The sequence below is a fragment of the Scylla paramamosain genome, chromosome 11, assembly GCF_035594125.1.
Source record: "Scylla paramamosain isolate STU-SP2022 chromosome 11, ASM3559412v1, whole genome shotgun sequence".
In the NCBI taxonomy this organism is placed as follows: domain Eukaryota; kingdom Metazoa; phylum Arthropoda; class Malacostraca; order Decapoda; family Portunidae; genus Scylla; species Scylla paramamosain.
Genome location: NC_087161.1, coordinates 21635168 through 21653660, shown reverse-complemented (window position 1 = coordinate 21653660; position 18493 = coordinate 21635168). Strand labels below are relative to the sequence as shown.

At 39.5% G+C, this 18493-nt stretch overlaps 1 protein-coding gene across 1 annotated transcript in view; it reads left to right on the top strand.

The window, feature by feature from the left end:
• The window catches only part of LOC135105078 (uncharacterized), a 52162-nt gene extending 34669 nt beyond the window's left edge, over positions 1–17493 (top strand). The window contains exons 3-8 of the mRNA XM_064013024.1: positions 7612–7682; positions 8760–8989; positions 10145–10280; positions 14070–14212; positions 14429–14651; positions 15262–17493. Of these exons, the coding sequence (XP_063869094.1) occupies positions 7631–7682; positions 8760–8989; positions 10145–10280; positions 14070–14212; positions 14429–14651; positions 15262–15332 (855 nt within the window). The 5' untranslated portion in view covers positions 7612–7630 and the 3' untranslated portion in view covers positions 15333–17493. The remainder of the gene's footprint in view (positions 1–7611; positions 7683–8759; positions 8990–10144; positions 10281–14069; positions 14213–14428; positions 14652–15261) is intronic.
• Positions 17494–18493: the final 1000 nt, after the last annotated feature.

Genomic DNA, 18493 nt, shown 5'->3' with positions numbered 1-18493 from the left:
TTCATAATAAAACAGGGAATGTGACACCCTTTATCTAACAAATACAATATATATGAAATCGCCTATCATGAAAAATTTAAACGCAAATCATTTATATATTAAGGATTTGCTCTTTCTCTAGGTGCATATTTACCGCTTGTAAGATTTAAGACTTTTCTTCTACTTTGCATCAATGTATTAATTCCTTTTCTCTTAAGAATCTGGTGCAGAAAAATAAGTGTGGCCTTCGCCGCCTCCGCCATGGAATAATTAACCGTGGCTGGCGCTGTGTTACGACCCAACATTAATCTTTACCATCTCTTTAATTTTCCATCTGTTTTATTACTTTTTTTATTTTTGTTATCTCTGACTAACACTTTTAGCCTGCTTTTCGATATCACTAAACTACTTGAATATTATTTTTTCTTTCATATATTATTAATACTTATTTATTAATGACTCAGAGACAAAATGCATTTTTCTTCACCCTACACTGCACTCTAATCTCTCTACTTTACGCCCGACTATTTTTTTTTATTACTATTATACATCCAGGGTTTTTCTTTCTGCAGTACATAAATTCTTCACTCGCAGAAGATGTTTACCAACTCGCTGACATTATCCGGAGGGAGAAATAAAGAATTTAATTAATCCTTCAGTCTCCATCACTAGGTCACTACCGCCTGCTGTAAAACTCCATCTGATAATACCTTGTTGATGTTTACGTATCACGACACACGCACACACACAAACTCACTCTCTCTCTCTCTCTCTCTCTCTCTCTCTCTCTCTCTCTCTCTCTCTCTCTCTCTCTCTCTCTCTCTCTCTCTCTCTCTCTCTCTCTCTCTCTCTCTCTCTCTCTCTCTCTCTCTCTCTCTCTCTCTCTCTCTCTCTCTCTCTCTCTCTCTCTCTCTCTCTCTCTCTCTCTCTCTCTCTCTCTCTCTCTCTCTCAGGGTGAACTAATAAATTGGATGCATTTTGCCAATTGGAGGTGACTGATTGGATAGGAAAAAGTATAATTAAAGGCATTCTGATTAAATAAACACATGGTTCGCGACACAAATCTGCCTTAATTAATTAGCTGCTTCAGTGTTAATAAAAACATGCAACTTCTTTCAGCGAGTACTGGGCAGCGCAGGACGGGGCAGCGCAGGCAGGCACTGGCGCGTCAGCCGGTGATGTAGGTCTTCCAAGTTTTAATCGGGAAAAAAGTGAGATAAACGTGATAGCATTTGCATCCCGTAGATTTTTAATAGAATAATGGCGAAAGAAAACCGTGAGCCGCGATGCATTAATGTGCGTAACAAGTTAAAATGGAACTGTGATGCAAATACGAGATGGTCTGCCTGGTTAACAGCACAAAAATAACCAATATTAAAAGCGATGCGATTCTTATACAGGCGAGATAAATACACAAGATTTTTCTGTGCCTGTGATTACGATTTCGAATTATTCACTGCTTCTATTAGCACAGTGTAGAACGAAAAGAAGGAAATTAATATGTTTTTTACTTGTACAGTCAAGATCAATAAATGTTTTTCTGTGTACTTCATGAGATAGTTTCAGACTTAATTATAAAACACTAGATATTTAATGATTTGTATTTGCTCTAATATCTGTAGTAGGTAGTGGCGAAGCTGCAATCAAAATCATTGCTATCTTATCAATAGCTTTAATCTGGTATAAATTCACGTTACTGACGCGTGTCCAGGAAGCAATACAATCTCGTTTCCTTACAAGGTGAAATAATTGTTTTAAAACAAAGATATAGGGCAACAGAGAGTAAGGCAAACTATTAATGCTATGTTATATTATTTCTGTCATAAATCTGAGTTACCTGATAGAGGATCCTTCGTCTTTACTGTCATGTATCTTCAATTTTACACCGAATCTTATAACAAATGATCTCGTAACGGCCAATACGTCCGCTGCTGCTTCCTCTTGCCTTAGTATTCACCATTCTTCGTGTACTTCAGTAACGCCAAGAATTAATTTTTCTTCTCCGCATACAATATAATATTGTTTTTTGTGCTTCAGGGAGAGAGATTTGCGCAGTGATCCTTTTTTGTGGGCGAGGACAAGGCTGTGCTCGGGACGTAGATAAAAATAAATGAAAAGAGAATTAGTCCCTCTTCCTGCTAAATAAATTCCATGCTATGTTTTAACGACGACATAACATTGTTTGTGGGAAAAGAAAATTATATTCATCGTCCTCACAAGTGTATCTGGTTACTTTCTATTTATATATATTCTATTTCATGTACCGACTAATATCGATACATTTATCATTTTATGCTATTGATAAATCCATGTGTATTTTTCATTACGGTTTTCTAATTTTTCTTTTTTTTTTTTTCGTTTTTACATAAGCGTAGTAAAAAGACTGATAACCTCAATGAGTTACACAACTATTCCTGCCGCGCTCGCTAACTGACGCAAACAAAAGGCACACAACACTGCTTTTTGCCCGCAAGCTCCTCGCCTGAGTCATGCCGCGCCCCTACACACACACACACACACACACACACACACACCACACACACACACACACACACACTCATTTCCGAAGGACGGCAGCTGATTACCTCCACTTTTTTTTCCATCCCTTATTGCATGCATTTAGGTTGGCCAAATTCAAGCAAATTTTTAACCTATCCAACTTTCATTTGATATTTCCAGGCGTTGTGAAATGAAACAGGAATACTCCGATGTGTCTTAAGTTTCATTTGATTGTGTATAATGAGTGATGAAATAAAATACGTAACTCATCAATGAATAATATGAAATAATTACATGAAAAGTCGAACAAGACTAACCAGTTACCAAAAAGTTGCACGACCGAATCTACAGTAATTAACGTTCTAAAATACAGTAACAATTGACCATTGTAAAATATAAAGCTTATAAAGACGAAACACATAATAATAAAAATTTTCCTCTGAAATTTTAGAATGTTCAGAAATGGAATGTGAATAAAAACACGTCCAAAAGTTTCATTATTCTGTCAATAATAATTACCGTACAAAAAAGGGAAACTATTCATATCTGCAAAATGTAAAAATACAAAAAGATAAAATAGTTGCAAAATTAAACTGGTAAAAGTACGCTTCGTATCTATAAAGATTAATGTACTATAACTAGACAATTCAGTAATGCAAAGATGAAATATAATCGAGGTGTCAATACATATGAACAGGCCACTCGAAGCATAAATCATTATGATCTATAATATGTCACTGGGTATTGGCAACCACGGCGAAATTAAAGGATATGTATAATAGGAAAAATGTAAAAGGATACGTATTAGTTCATACTACAGTGGACATACATCATTTATACGCTACACACGTTATGCTTTAATTTACACGACGGGAGGAACGTGTTAACCTCTCACGGCGCTTATCCGGCTGCGCTATAAAATGTGTGTTCTCGAGGCTTAGTTAGAAACGAAAAAATGGAAGGTGAAAAGTTAAAAAAGGATGAGCATATCTTTTTTTTTCTCTTCTTTTGCACCACGCCTCCGCCAGCATCATGATAACAAACGAGACTGAAGTTATATTTCCACCTACTGTGGTTTTGGTGCCGATCGAATTAAAGACAAGACAAAAACGTGAAAGCATTCTATAGATGACATTTACTGCTTTAGATTTTGGTATTTTCCGATAAATTATCACTGGAACGTAAAAAATCAGAGGTATTTTTGTAAGTAATCGACAAACAAAACAAGTAGGCAAGACAATTAAATGGTAAGATATGCCGCACGCATGTTACGTTCCAAAACAGCTTGATACGAGAGAGAGAGAGAGAGAGAGAGAGAGAGAGAGAGAGAGAGAGAGAGAGAGAGAGAGAGAGAGAGAGAGAGAGAGAAACTCACAACTCAGCAACTTTCTCTCCCAGACTTCACCATTGACTTAATACTTTAAGATTAACACAACTCGCGTCATCAGCTCTCTCTCTCTCTCTCTCTCTCCTCTCTCTCTCTCTCTCTCTCTCTCTCTCTCTCTCCTCTCCTCTCTCTCTCTCTCTCTCTCTCTCACACACACACACAGAGAAGGAACAAACATCAGCAGACCTGTTTTCCCTCACATCATCCTTGCGCCAGCCATCAACACAGGGGCGCAGCTGTGGCAGGACGGTAGTTTTTTTCTCGGCATTGGAATCAAACATGCCACCCCGCGCTCTCCCGTCATTCCGTTGCATGTTGTTGAAAATGAGCGAAGAGGTTCAAATCAACGTTTGTCCCCCGCTCCCAAGACTGACTGGTAGAGGAGTTGCTTGTTATTCGTGTTTTATGCTGACGTTATTATTATTATTTTCTTTTTTCTCACAGCTGCACAAGTGTAAGTTGATCAAATTAACCTTTTCCACATGACTCACACTCTAATACATGGAAGCATCAGCCATATGAGGTTCTAAATAAATATTGCGGTTTTCTACTTGAAAGAGTTTCTCAAGCAATGTGCTCTTTAATAACATGTAAGTCCCATGATGCGATAAACCTCACCTATTTCTATTTACCACACGCACCGAAGCTAAGTTAATGAAGACATTCTCCTCAACAGCTTTTGGTAAGAACACATGCCCACACTCGTAGTTATGAATTGTATATTTCTCTTCTGCTGCAATGATTTGCTATACATATTAAATATTTCATTAATTTCATCTCTACTCGAAATGTGCGTGACAAATTTATCATCAATATGGAAAATACATGCATGGATTCCTTGTTGAGATATAGGCCCGTATTCTGAAACGTAAATCTCTCTTATCATGTGTTTTCAGACCCCATAGGGATAACTAGCCAGATTTTCAAGAGAGTTTTCTTGCTGATAATGTGGAAATCCTGTAAATCTGTCACTACACCTTAAAATCCCATGCATCTTCAACTAGAGTATTGTGAAAGTAATCGGGGTGCACGCAGAAGTGTTTCATAATATGGTCAATACACATAAAGATAAGCAACGTGATTGAGTGAATAGCTGACTCATTGATTAATAAAATGGCTATTTATCCTCAAAAGGAAAATGTCATACTTGATAAATCTTAACTAAATTGTCTCACACCTTAAACTCCCTCCCAATCATAGTCACCACGCTAATGCTGCCGTGTAAGACAAAATAGAACACATAAGTTGGACAAACACAGAACCTCAAGTGTGAAAGGCTACGAGAGAGAGAGAGAGGGAGCGAGGGAGAGAGGGAAAGGTTGAGGGGGAAAGATACGAGGAAAGAATGCAAGACCAGGGTGCCAAGTGGAAGGATATGGTGGGATGTGAGGTGCAAAGGAAAGAAGGAAAAAAGCTACAAAAGAAAGGGTGTAATGCGCAGGGGAAGGAAGGATACGAGGAATGTAAAGGAAGAGTGGAGGGAGAGGATATGCAGTAATAGAAGAATTAAAAAAAAAAAAAAGACCGGAAAGGGAGGAACGGAAGCGTAAAGTAGGAAGGAGGAAAGGAAAGGAAGGGAAGGGAAGGGAAGGGAAGGGAAGAGAAGAGAGGCAATGTAACTGGAATAATATTGTAATTAAGTTGTAAGTGTATCTGTAAAGGCTTCCTGGGTCCCTGGACTGACGATCCCCGGCCTAGCCTTGGCTTGCCCCGCCTTGTGTTCCGGCCCGTGCTAATGCGGATTCATTCACGGGGTTACGAAAAAAAAAAAAAAAGGGGAAAAAAACGAAGGTAACAAAAGCATAGTGATACTACTACTACTGCTACTACTACTACTACTACTACTACTACTACTACTACTACTACTACTACTACTACAACCATCACTACCATCACTACCACTACTATTACTACAAGAAAACAACAACAACAGCAATCCCTAACAAACAATTCTAACAATTACGCTACAAAACCCAGATCTACAAACAAACCACCACCACCACCACCACAACGACCACCACCACCGCAATGTGACAACGAAAATAACGCACTAACAATCACTTCATCAGGACCAGTCTGAAGTGAAATGAGGCCAAAATTGACACGGAAAGAGAAAACGGATACAAGGAAGAGAACTAACCGGACACCTACCTACACACCACCACCTCGTCCATATAGACACACAAACCACACGCCATCACCGCCACATTCGTCAACGCATCGCTCGTTTCCTCGGCGTCAGCGTGAACAGGAGGCGAGGAAACATAACCAAGAAATATGAGACACCCCGAGGCCGATCCTTCCTCTTCCCTCTCGTCCTGGGATGAGATGATGATGGAGATGCTGAGACGCAATGCTGAGACTCATGAATATTGAGGAGGTCTCAGCATCCCCTCCTCTTTGACTCCCCTACAGGGCAACACGCCAGAGGGGAGGGAAAGAGAGGGATGGGACAGGGAGGGGAGTGAGGACAGGGCAGGCGTGATGGAGTTGAGAAGGGAGAGACGAGTACGGTTGAGAATTTATATTTAGTTTTGTGTGGAGAGAGAGAGAGAGAGAGAGAGAGAGAGAGAGAGAGAGAGAGAGAGAGAGAGAGAGAGAGAGAGAGAGAGAGAGAGAGAGAGAGAGAGAGAGAGAGAGAGAGAGAGAGAGAGAGAGAGAGAGAGAGAGAGAGTTTTAAAACTGTTTACTGAAATGGTTTATCAAGATCATCAGACATTATTAAGTTAGTATATATTAGAAAAATAAATGGCACTCACACAGATCCCGGCACTCTCCTCGTCAACACAAGTGCGACCAAGAAATATTTCCACTTCTAATTCTCAAGAAAGAAAGAAATATATGAATGTGCTAATGTTTTCCAGAGGCTTAGCAGAGAACCAGAAAAAAAAATGAAAAAAAGGAATGAAATATGCATAATGATATATATATTTTTTTCCCACCAAGCCTTCACCATGGCATTAACAAGAGTATGCAAGACTGTGTATGGGTTATTGCGTTTCATTTGCTTTCACATTAGCGCACTGAACCTTCACTCAACCGGCAGTGGTCCGCGGTGGGCAGTGATATTAGTGATGACAATTTGTTTACGTTTTCTGGCTGATTTATTAATGTCTGGATTATACATCGACAAAAGCAGCCCCTCTTGTGTTAATCACCGGCGGCTTCATGGCTCACCTAATTCCCATGAAACAATTTGCATAAAATTATTATATCCACACTGCAGCCATTCCAGGAAGTAATACCGGTGTGCGTACAATTAATGGATTTTTTTTATTTTTTATTACAACAGTAGGTATTCCCATGACAACTCCTCTATGTGTAATTAGGAGATCATTTTTTTTTTTTTTTGTTATTACAACTACACATAGACCAATACCATCACCACCACCACCAAAATAACAACATTAAGAACATTATCAACATCAATAACAACAATGACAACAAAAACAACAACAACAACAACAACAACAATAAAACAACCACAACAACAATAATAATCAAATAAAAAAGAAACAATAACAATCACTAACACACACTGACGCCAAACACTGATGTCTTTATTTACTAATACTAGAAAAAAAAAAACTCCATTTGTATTAAAAAAAAAGAAAGAAAAGAGGAGTAAACTTCTCTTTTCTAACTTACAAAAGTAATGAAAAGACTACCGTATAATGATATCTACAAAGATGTAAGGGAAAAATGGTCTAAAACTGAAAAAGTATTAACTGGCCGTGTCTTTTCAGGTGTGCGCGGGTAGAGAGGATGGACCGCCTGCTGCTGCTTCGAGTGGCTGCTCTGCTGATTCTGGGCCGAGGTGGGTGCCTGACTGCTTACCGTGTGTGTGTGTGTGTGTGTGTGTGTGTGTGCGTGTTTGTGTGTGTGTGTTGGGTTGTTTTCATTACACACGTGTCGGTCTGTCTGCCTGTCCACCATTTCACTTCTCGGTCTATTTCCAGTGCAGTGAAACGTAATATCTCCTCTTCAAGCGAGGAAAAAAAAAAAAAGATGAAATAAAAAATACCTTCCTTTGTGTATATATTAACTTATTTCACTTTTTATTTATTTCTGACACCGTGGAATCTGAAGTCTGAAATCTTCTCTTGGAGTGGCAGTGTGTAATAAAAACTGAATGCTCTATCACTACAATAGCTTTATTAGTTTTCTCTATAGCTTCATAAAGATATGTCAGTATGTCCGTCACTGAAAACGCAGATGTGTACGAACAGGTGTATATAGGACACGTGACAGCAGTGATCTTCAGATATATATATAACAACTACTGGTAGGTCTTATACAGGTATGGATAACATTAAAGAAGTGAAGGTGCGGATTGATGTTTAGGCCCTTGTGTGAGGTATGCTTGAAGTGCGGCTAAGATGTGGAGAGACTGATATACGGGTGTAATCGAAATTTGTAGGTATGGTGGACGGAGATTGTGTGGATGGCATACAGGTGTGGTTTTGCTGGCATGAGTGTGGTATTGGTATTCAAAGAAGGGTGAAACGCCGATAAGAATAACTTGGAAAATACAGGCGTGCGGAATAGGTACACAGGTGTGTGGTACAGACCCGACTTGGAGGAATGCAGTAAAGGTATACAAGGTAGAGTTACAGGTAAAAGGATGTGTGGTGAAACTAACAACAGTATTCCTCCCACGGTGTTCAGCTATTTCTTTCAATCTTTAGTTCTCTTACGTGCTGGCAGTCTCCCGAGAAAACTAGATAGATGCTGATGAAGTCATAGGACTTAGAATCAAAAGAAAACGCTAAGCACACTGGAAGCAAATGTGGCAGGTTAGTCAACTTCTGACCACAAATGTATGTGAGAGCGTAGTGCAGACATACAAAGTCGAGTTACAGCTATATAGGAGTGTGGCGTGCGTGGCCCACAGGGGTGCGGCCGTACAGCGACAAGACGGTGGAGATCGTGGAGCTGGTGGTGCCGGAGTCCCCTAAGGTGGGCGACGACGTGACGCTGACCTGCCGCTTCAACCTGGTGGGCAACAACCACCGCCTCTACACCGTCAACTGGTGGCGCGGCAAGGACCAGTTCTACACCTACAAGGGCGCAGCCAACAACAACCCTAAGCACGCCTACACCTTCCGCGGCATCAACGTCAAGGTGAGCTCGGGTCGTTTGGAAAATAAACACAAAACGGTGTCAGCTTTAATGATGCCAGATTAAAATGTTTTCATGCATTTCATCATTAATAATTTAATTCATTCTTTATTTTCTAATTAAAATATAATGCGGGGTTAATTTAAACAAACGTTATTTTTATTTACTATATATATATTTTATTTTTCTTTCATCCAGCGCTGGAGCCGCCATGAAGAATTAAACGCTTATTTATCGTAGTAATTTCCACCGAATATATTCAACTCCATTTAATCTTCATCACGACAAAATCCCTCAGGGACTTCAGACTACCGCGCCGTGCACGGGAAATACCTACTCGCGCTCACACAATCACGATGTGGAAAGTATAACCTGTGTGTTGTTATTCCATGCTGTCTACAATTCAGGACACACGTGTAGAGGCGAGGACCTGATGCCAAGGTGTTAGTTCGCGCTCGCGGCTCCTAATGCCCCTTGAGGGAGGCGGAGTAATGCACCATCAGCGGCAGCGCGGCTTGGGCGTGGCCTCTTAGCGCTCAACGCTGTACTTACTAAATGCACACCAATGCAAAACGAATTACAATTACTACTGCTGCTGCTAATGTTATCATCAATCTTATCAAGATTATTATCATTGAGATAAGAGGCTTCTACAAATCTCAAAAATATGCGTGAGGGGTTTTCTTTTCTTTCTTCTTTATCAATATTTGAATTTCATTTTAATTTATTAGGTGAAAGTTCATTTGTTGCACTAACAAGAGGGAGGTCAGGTCAAGTCAGACAGGCATACAACACGGCTCGTTTAAGTCCATTACAGGTTCAAGTCAAAGCGGGCTGCACTTAAGCGCATTTCCACCAGAAACACACAGCATCGCAGACTCCAGGGACTCTAAGAATAAGTGTCCAAACATACTAATTCCAAGAGAATATAAATAAACTGAAATAGAGGTTGTATTCAGCTATTTGAGAGTTGTTGTTTTTTTTATTTTTTTTTTTAATCTCTTGCTGTTGCTGTTTCACTTGTTATTGTGTCGCGATTTATTTCACGTTTTCATCCTCGAGCGAACTTGACCATGGCTTTCTTGTTTTTTCTTGCCTCCCTTTCTTTTGCCCGTTTCCTTCCCTCCTGCTTAGTACTTGCTATCACCGCCACCACAGGAGGAGGCGTCGACGGAGGAGTCTGTGGTGCTGCAGGACGTTTCGGAGGAGACTTCGGGGCTGTTCAAGTGTGAGGTGATGGGCGAAGGTCCTTCCTTCCGCACCGCCGTCGCCAACAAGACTATGACCGTCGTGAGTAAGTAGAGATCCCATACCTTCAGTATTAAAATGTATCTTAGACCAGTGCAATTCTAAGAGATAATGATGATGATGGCAACCTCATTTATTTCAAAATATGGAATCACATGTAGAATTTGAGGTCTTCATATTAAAAGAATAACGAAGAAGGCAAATTATATCGACAATTTCGGAACTTCCCTCGTTCAAAAATACGTGATCCATTAAATATTTGAATTCTTCATATCGTCTTGAGACTGTAGTACATGAAATTTGAACAAAGTAAGCTGTCTGAGAATGAGCATCGGGATCTCGAAAAGAAAAAAAATAACTTCAAAAGAAAAACAAACAGCACCATAAATACGAGATTTAACCTTCACGAAGTTGTTTATGATACAATACACTATCGAATCTAAAGTGTAACGCGTAGGATCGTAAAGACAAAAGTCACCTAAAACCGAATTACAGGACAATACAACAATTACGAAAAATAAATGGAAATTACCTAAGAGAATGACATATACAAACGCAAACAGCCAAAGTAAAACCGAGGAAACCTGGATCGAAAACACACTCGGGCACGTGAGCGCACACACTCACACATACATACAAACATACATACATACATTCATACATACATACATACATACATACATACATACATACATTCACACACACACACACACACACACACACACACACACACACACACTAAAAAAAATATGCAGGTTAATTAAGTTTATCGACATATTTTTTGCAGTCATCTGTTACCTTTTCATTTCTCTCTCTGTCTCACGCTGTGTTTCTGTATTTAATGACTTGCAATTTTCAGTTTACTGTTTAGTGAAAAGCTAGAAAATTATTTAGTGTGGTTTCGGATGACTTCATTCGTACATATTTCGAAATAAAAGTGCATTGCTGCTGTCATCATGATAATGTGGGGAGGAAATATGATACTAGTCATTACACATTGCCCGCCTTGACTTTTTATGCATTACTAGAATCATAGGGACAAGTTTCTATGTAAATTGAGGCATTTCAACCCATTAACACTATGGCAGTTCTTTGGCCCGTTTTCTCAAACCCTTTATTTTCTCATCACGATTGTTTTCAAAGACTACAGAGATGATTACAATGTTTTCATGGGCAGTTTTCCAATCGAAGATGTAGAATCCTTCGCAATTTATCACCTAAATCACTATTAAACTCCACTCTTTTTTTTTTTAAGAACTTGTTGAAAGTAATGAAGATAAGGCACCAAAGTGTTTAAGAATACGGTCCTTTGTTACCATTCAGAACACTGTGTAAGAAATGTTTGCATCAACGCTCGGAAAATAAACAAGACGTTGATTTTTGTATTTCTAAGCAACAGAGCTATTTTATTAAAGAAATTAGTACAAAGATGTGTCTAAAAATTTGTAGGTGATCATGAGAAAACTTATCCAGCAGGGAAAGGGTTGAGATCCTTTACTGTTCACCTAAAGTTTCTTAAAAAAAAATCATTGAAATAACGTGAAATTAAAAGAATACATTACTACGACACTCGCTGTACAACTGTTGCTTCGTTCCAAAAATCATTCCGATAAAACGAAGCACTAGTGATATATAATGAAAAGAATACATTAATATCCTTAGTCAGGCCTGCTGAAGGCAGCGAAACAAAATACAAAGCATCAAACGGCACGTAAAGTAAAGCAGCCACTAAATGTATACCATCGTCTCTCCACCTGACTGCACACAACGCGGAGAAGAAATGAAATACAAAAATGCTCGTGATGAAAAAAAATACTCGGACTTTACCAACCCAGAATAAAAAAAATATATATATAAGTAAAAGGTGAAGGCAAGAGCTGAGCCGAACCCGAATGCATACCTTGGTGGCAAAGGGTATTAAAAAAACAATATGTAAAACTACTGGGAACAGGAAGCTCTCACACTTACCAATGCTGCTGTGTTGGGGTGCTGTGGTGTGGTAGTGCTGCTGTGTGCTGTGTGTGTTGCTGCAGTGCCGCTTCTTTTTGTTGTGTGTGCAGGTTTGAATACATTTTTCTTTCTGATATGCAAAATCACTTTCATCAGCCATTCACAAACACTGCGCCGAACATTACTGATGATAAATAACGCCTCCTGCTCTACTCGTTCTGTGTTTCCCGTCCATCTGTCCGTCTGTCCATCTGTCATTTCCAATGAACACTCAAACTTGAACTGCTCCGGCACCAGCCACCGCACTTGTTCTTTCTTTACTGTGAGGCATAAAACGGTCCTCTGTCACTGGCTCTCTTATCGTTACCATTGCTATCATTTTTTTTTGGGGGGAAGCCTGACTTCATAGGTCGTATGTAGCAATATGATTAAGTTGGATGAAGTAAAACAACAATACCGATCGTAATGACGGATTTACTAATAAAGTATATGATTTTACTTATTCTATTCAAAAAGTTTCGTTGGGGAAAATGAGACGAGGGAGTGACTACATTTCCCGCAGCAGTCAGGCTCCCAGAGCACCACCACCATCATTGCTACTGAAATCACCACCATCGACGTCACAACCGCCGCCACTCCGCCACCACAGCCAGACGCCATCACCGCACATGCTTATCATGCTCCACCACCACACCTCTCATTCACTCCTCCCCTCACTCACTCATTACACCTCACTTCCTCTCCATGTAGTTGTTTTATCACTCATGAGTAGGCGGTGCTTGAATACTGCAGTGTGTGTGTGTGTGTGTGTGTGTGTGTGTGTGTGTGCGGTGGAGGTTTACATTCAATCTCGTCTCCCAACGTGTTTTCCTGCTCCAGTTTCCAACACATTATATCACTGTGAGTTGTGCGGCGCCGGTCACTGCTTTCCTTACCTGTATTTTCCATCAACACATTTTACAGTTCTTTTACTCACACGTTATTTCTTTCACGTTTCTAATACTGCCATACTTCTTCACAACTTTCCACGTGTTACCGATACCACGCCACGCACACTCAGTTGTAAGAACGACTGGTAAATGAATACTAAATATAATACAAGCTTACTGACACTGCATGATGGCATCCAGCATCTAACACCTCTTCATCCGGTGTCACCACTGTTAAGTGTAAATAACTAATTCGAATCACGCTTCGAGCAAGTACTGAACACTTCATTACGATTGGACATCATACTAAAACGTAAGATTTGCCATACAGTCTAATCTTAATGAATAACTAACTGACTCGCACTTTAACAAACCGCTGATCTACTTCCTGCCTCTTTTCATCTTACGAAGGCGTACTAAGGGATCTATGTAGAGGAAAGAGACGAGGTGGACTGTCATACCGACTATCAAACCATGTTTCGTTCACGAGATGACACACTTCAGCCATGAGAAAGAAAGAAAACGGAGAGAGTGCTGATACTTGGAGAAAGAGAGTTACTGATGAAATGTGAAGAAAGCAAAGTAAGCTTGTCTGCGGGACGGATGAGGAAGGAACGTTAGATGTGTGCCTGCTGAAGGGTATGTCACGTTGAGCGGTATGTTCTATGAACAGCCAATAGTGTGAGGACGTACGAGAATACAAACCAGCAAGTCGTTCATGACATTACGCGGAGACAGAAGAGAAATAGAGGCAGTGTGTATCCATCGAACTATTTTCTCTCGTTCTTGTTCACCACGTTCACCACCACCATGTAGCTCAATATGACCATATGACCGCCCTGTTTAACTTGACAAAATAATCTACTATGGTTTTGATAACTTTCTGCACACAGTACACATTTCATCCAGTATCGGTTTATCAAACTAATACTGGAATATTTTATCCCTCACCACAGTCCCACCGTCTCAAGTGCAGATCTTCACGCGGCCGTCCTCCAACCCGCCCGTCTACCACATCGGGGAGAGGATACACATGAACTGCACGGCGAGAAATGCCAAGCCTCGAGCTGACCTCTACTGGGAGATCAACAACTCGCCGGTGAGACACGAAAACAGACCACAGTTGCTGCTAATATCACTGGGCAGCGCAGCGCTATATAATAACTCGCCTTTCTATTAAACTCCGTCACTGGCAGAGAAAATTTTTTTTTTAAGTGGATTATAATATTGTATCGAGGTTTGTTAGTACAGAAAAGACACGAGTTTCGATCGCAACACAAGGTGACTAATTAGAACATCCGCCGCGTTTCCTCAGGTGAATGAGCGAGACGTGCAGCCCCGCGCGGGTTACGAGGACCACCGGGGCCGCGTCACCTCCACTCTCAGCCTATCGTGGGACCCGCCAGCCTACTTCAAGGACAGCGTGGCAAGGGTGGCGTGCCACGCGGTGGTTGGTGAGCACCGAACCACCGTCACCAAGGACATCTACCTTGACCCGGCCTCCAGCGCCGCCCTCAACCACCTGTACGCTTCTGCAGGTGAGTTACGGAGCTGGTTAGTGATCGCGATGCTGAGGCTTGTCAAGTGATCAGAATGGTTAGCGGGGCACATCCCACAGTCTCCACCTTTCTCCCTCATTGCTATCGTTTCTATTTATTCTTCCCCCACGCCAAGGTCTGTAATCGATTCTTCACCTCAGCCCCAGCCCAGGCAGGCCGGCACTTCTTCCCCGGTGAGCGGACCGGAGTTCGGTTTCCTCGTTCCAACATCATTTTCCGGATGATTTCGCGCCGTAATTGGCCCTCCCCACCCTTCCCCTCCGCCACCACTTGAAAATTTGCCTGAAAAAAATTGGTTAGGACAGTTAATAAGCTTTCACGCCAGAATAGCTCGTATGTAGTGCCTGTCGAGGCTGTGGAGTCGCTATTCACTCAGGGCAATATGATATAACAAGATCACAAATCTTTTTAGAATAATTCAATGGGATTTTCTTTCTTCATTCACCTGGCAATTGTATCATCGCTGCCTTATCTGCTTCACTTTTTTTTTTTTTTTTTCGTAATCCATAAACATTCACTCTGTCAGGAGATACATTGCTACATTCCCTTATATACACAGCACTCACCGCTTCTCTCCTTCATCCCTCAGGCTGCAAGTTGTCCGCCGCCTGGACGCTGCTCGGCTTGGCGTCGCTGCTACTGAACCGCCGCGTCCTCTAGCACGTGGCCAGCGTAGCGCAGCAGGGGATGCCCGGCCGCGGCGGGACTGAGTAACAAGTGTTAATTTTTTTATCGATCATTTACTGTCTTGCGGGATGGACTAGATGAGAGAGAGAGAGAGAGAGAGAGAGAGAGAGAGAGAGAGAGAGAGAGAGAGAGAGAGAGAGAGAGAGAGAGAGAGAGAGAGAGAGAGAGAGACTTTCACAGCTTGTTTAATGCTTACTGGTAAAAAGTAACGCAATGTGGTTATTTGTATTGACTTTCTCGTCTTTTCCCTTTATTACTTTAAGTAGATTATGTGTTCAGTCACAGATGCGCTGCTTTAGTTACTACTGACAGTGTGTAACAAAACATTACGAGACAGTTCGCCTCATCCCTCGAGATAGTGAATGTTTCAGTGAAACAGTAACCGACTGAAAAATAAAATATCCATGGTATAGCTGATGAAAAGAAAGGTAAAATAAAACGTAGAAACACAGGACAACGCGTGAATTATTAAAATACATATAGAGTTCCGAGAGGATGTTGAAATTTTATACACACTCGAAAAAAAAAAAGAGAAAAATGGAGATGAATGCAGAAATTACACAGGAATTCTTTAAGTTTTCGTCTCTCTAAAAACAATTTTAAAATCAGTGTAACTTTGTGTGTGTTTGTGTGTTTGTTTGTGTGTGTGTGTGTGTGTGTGTGTGTGTGTGTGTGTGTGTGTGTGTGTGTGTGTGTGTGTGTGTGTGTGTGTGTAAGCAATATCCAAGAAGAAAAGCCCTTTCTCTCTCTCTCTCTCTCTCTCTCTCTCTCTCTCTCTCTCTCTCTCTCTCTCTCTCTCTCTCTCTCTCTCTCTCTCTCTATGCGGCGGGCTTTGGACTCCCTCATCTCGGCAGCCTCTCACACCCTTGTTGACTCATGCAAGGAGGTGTGTTGTCAGATGGTCAAAGAGAACCATCCCCCAAAATGAAGCTTGCTGATGCACACCATAGTCAGTCCCTGGAACTCGAGACGCCCACGCAGACTGAGGCTAAGGTATAACTAAGCCAAGCCACTAAGCCGCTACTACCATGACAAACAGGCAGTTTCGCACACACCACCCTCCGTCAGTCACTCAACGCTGCTCTAACAGGACCACGTCAGCTCAGCAAAACAATGATGCCGCGTTTCCGTCACTTCCCTAGTGCACTCTACTGAGAGACTGTGACGTGGTTATGGAGGAAAATACAGGAAAGGACTGAAAACTATAGTGTGTTGAGGTATATTTGTGTGACTCAACGAACCATGGAGCTTTTGTGATTATTTTATTTATTTATTTTTTTATTTACTTATTTATTTATTTATTTTTTTATTGATTTTTTGATGATTTTTTTTTAGGTGCAATGTGAACTGTTTAAAAATTAGTGTGCATGTGTAATTAATTGTGATGTACATACGTTACTCGCTTTTTTTTTTTCTGTACTTATCTTTTTTTTTCTATTCTATCCTGCATTTGTGATTCGCTCATTGTGCAAAAGGCAAAAGGTAACATTGACTCTCTATCTTTTAATTAATTACCGACAGACATCGACACCCGCGTGACTGACACACCTGTTAATGTTGCTGCTATTATTATTATTATTATTATTATTATTATTATTATTATTATTATTATTATTATTATTATTATTATTATTATCATTATTATTAGTTTCATTATCATTTTCATCATTATCATCATAACTGTTCACTGTCCCATCGCCTTGATTACTTATTGACATCTTCCCCTCAACAACCACCACCACTCAACAACCTTAATGTGTAGGCAGTGTACGTGTGTCCCTATATACACCTCCCGTTACAGACTAAAGACATAACACATACATATATATATAAAAAAAAAAAACCTGAGTGTGGTGTATCGCCGGGTTAATAATCCTTGTGTTGTGGGGTTGGTTAATTTCTCTTCCCCCTTCTGAGTGTGTTGCTTTTTTTTTTTTTTTTTACAAACTCACGTCTGATCAGCTGACTAGTGAGTGAGTGTGTTGTGTGTCCCGTTTTCTGCCACACGTATACTGTTAAGATGCAGTTCTGTAAGCCATGTCCTCACGCACCATAACCCTTTGCACTCTGTGGCCTCCCTAGATTATGTACGATATAAATACACTAATAAAATATCTATATATATACACACCAAGTCTCCCAAGCTTTATTCATTGCTTCCCAGTCGGCGGTCGGAGGTACATCTGAGTGTAATGACCTGGATATTATGATGTTGTGGCGATTTGCTGTGCTATAAATGTGAGGAAGGGAGGAGGAAGGGACGCTTGTTAAATTTATGTAGCCATCCATGACAGCTCACGCATTATTGCAGGTAAGGAAATTTCTCTAGATATTTAAGAGAGTTCTGTACCTGGAACTTAAATTATGAACGATTTTTTTGTTTTATATATCTGTATCTATTAAGTTTTAAGTTTTATATATATATATATATATATATATATATATATATATATATATATATATATATATATATATATATATATATATATATATATATATATATATATATATATATATATATATATATATATATATATATATATATATATATATATATATATATATATATATATATATATATATATATATATATATATATATATATATATATATATATATATATATATATATATATATATATCAGAAGAAAAGATTGTATTTTTCTATAACGCTTGACGCTTGACATAATATCGCAGGTAAAAGAATTCCTGTAGATAATTAATAATGTTTTTGTACTTGTAATTTTTCTTATAGGGAAATATCTATTTAATATCTATTTTCTCATATACAGCTGTAAGTCTCTGAGTCATTTAGAAGTTAGATGAAAAAGAAATTCCTGTAGATATTTAAAAAGTTTAATACCTATAACCTTTTTGGGTGAGTTTTTCTTTTTTAATACGCACCTGTAAAGTATTAAGTCATTTAGAAATTAAATGAAAGAAAGAAATTCTTGTAGATATCTAAGTTTAATGCCTATAACTCTGCCTATTATAAGCGGTTTATATATATATATATATATATATATATATATATATATATATATATATATATATATATATATATATATATATATATATATATATATATATATATATATATATATATATATATATACTCGTATATATATATATATA